Here is a 1,685-nt window from a genome sequence, read left to right as displayed (position 1 = left end):
GCCAACTTGTAGAATGTCAATCAAACAGTTAATGATCCGGCATTAACCGCAAACAGAAACAAATAAAATGTATAATAAATTATTATTCTGCTTTATAATACAATAAATGTCGTTCAGTGTGAGATGACTGCTATTGACTCTCAGCATAGACATGCAGAATATTCTCTCCTGCAATAGAACATTCATAGAATATAAAGCATGTTGTACGGTTCCACTGGGCTCATTAAATACTTAGGCTAATCTGTTTGCTTTCAGATAGTCATCGAACGACGCCTGATTACGGACGGCCTAAGGAGGAAGCAGAGAGGACGTATCGACAGCAGAGCCAAGTAGCGGGAACACCATGCAAGCGATGGCAAACCACACTACGGATGCACCGTCGCTCTGCCTGTCGAAAACTGTTCGATTTTTCTTCCCGGAGACTTTCATAATGTTTTCAAATAACAGTACGTTCGATGCTAGGCTCGCATTTGAGATGTCGCCTTTGGAACAGGTGGTGCGGTGTATGCAGGTATTCATTGTTCCGATACTCAGTAGTTTGGGAATTCTCGGATCTCTGTTCTGCTGTGTGGTGTTCTTGAAAACACGACTAAGGAAAAAGTTTTACTCTCACTTCCTTGTGTGCGTATCAGCGTCAAGTGGGGGATTCCTGTCCACTGTGATGACCACATGGCTCAATGGTCAGGGCGTAGACGTGTACAATGCCCCAGGATTGTGCCAAATAGTAGTGTTCTCAAGCCACTTCTTCCCACTTTTAACATTCTGGAGTACCCTAATCGGAGCTTACTTGATTCTATGGGATTCCTTAAAACCAAGAAGCCTTGCCTGGATGAATAGTTCTAGCACAGCTAAGTGTATTATAATTGCTATGGCAATTTGTGGATTCACCATGTATTCGTACAAGACGTGGACAAACGGGACAGTATCCGTACAGGGGTACAGGGTCTGCTCTGTGTTACCTGAGAACGAAGCTGCAATGGCAGTGTTGAATGTGCTTGATATTTTATTCCTTCTGATAGTACCCTCGGTTTTCTTCTTCGTGTTTGACATGTTATTCCTTATTACCAAAATGTCAGGTCGATGTAAGATTCATAAATCGCAATGCTCCAAACGGCATCGTGAAGTTATGAAGCTTGTCCTCGCCCATTCTATTTGTTTCCATATCCTTGTCACACCAAGAGGTGTTTCAATGCTGGCCTTCATAGCAAATCGGTGGATATATGGAGTATTCCCAACATTCAATGAGATTTTAACTCAGCAAGTGTTTCAATTTTTATTCTATGCTTACTTTGCTGTTTTGCCTTATTTGCCTTTGCTAATGTCGGAAAAATTCAGATTTTATCTCTTGCTTTTGTTAGGGTTCAGGCCTGCGAGACGGAGATGTGGCCTTTATCCAATGCGGCGCCAGCCATCCTTCCTTTGACGCAAGTCCGTGTTTTGACTTTTGTCTTTTCGCGTTGATAAAGTGTCTCTGGTGTACTCTGTGAGACTAGAGGCGAATGGGACATTAGAGGACATTTTTACAGCAATTAATCACTGAATTATTTAGATATTCGTCTTTAATTCTATATTCTACATACTGTTCAATAACTTTAATATTCCTCTGTCACGTTTTAAATGTATTATGTGTGCCTTATGTGGCTTGTCGACAATCATCAATTCTCTGAAACTTATGGTCTGTAATC

At 41.5% G+C, this 1,685-nt stretch overlaps 1 protein-coding gene across 1 annotated transcript; it reads left to right on the top strand.

The window, feature by feature from the left end:
• The first annotated feature begins 343 nt into the window (after positions 1-343).
• LOC139474301 (uncharacterized) lies at positions 344-1,423 on the top strand. Its single transcript, XM_071257255.1, has one exon. It carries the CDS (start codon positions 344-346, stop codon positions 1,421-1,423), a length of 1,080 nt encoding a protein of 359 aa, XP_071113356.1.
• Positions 1,424-1,685: the final 262 nt, after the last annotated feature.

This window comes from Haliotis cracherodii, unplaced genomic scaffold (assembly GCF_022045235.1).
Source record: "Haliotis cracherodii isolate W230 unplaced genomic scaffold, xgHalCrac1.p SCAF_3, whole genome shotgun sequence".
NCBI classification, from domain to species: domain Eukaryota; kingdom Metazoa; phylum Mollusca; class Gastropoda; order Lepetellida; family Haliotidae; genus Haliotis; species Haliotis cracherodii.
Note: the sequence above shows the minus strand (reverse complement) of the source record. Positions and strands in the feature narration are given on the sequence as shown.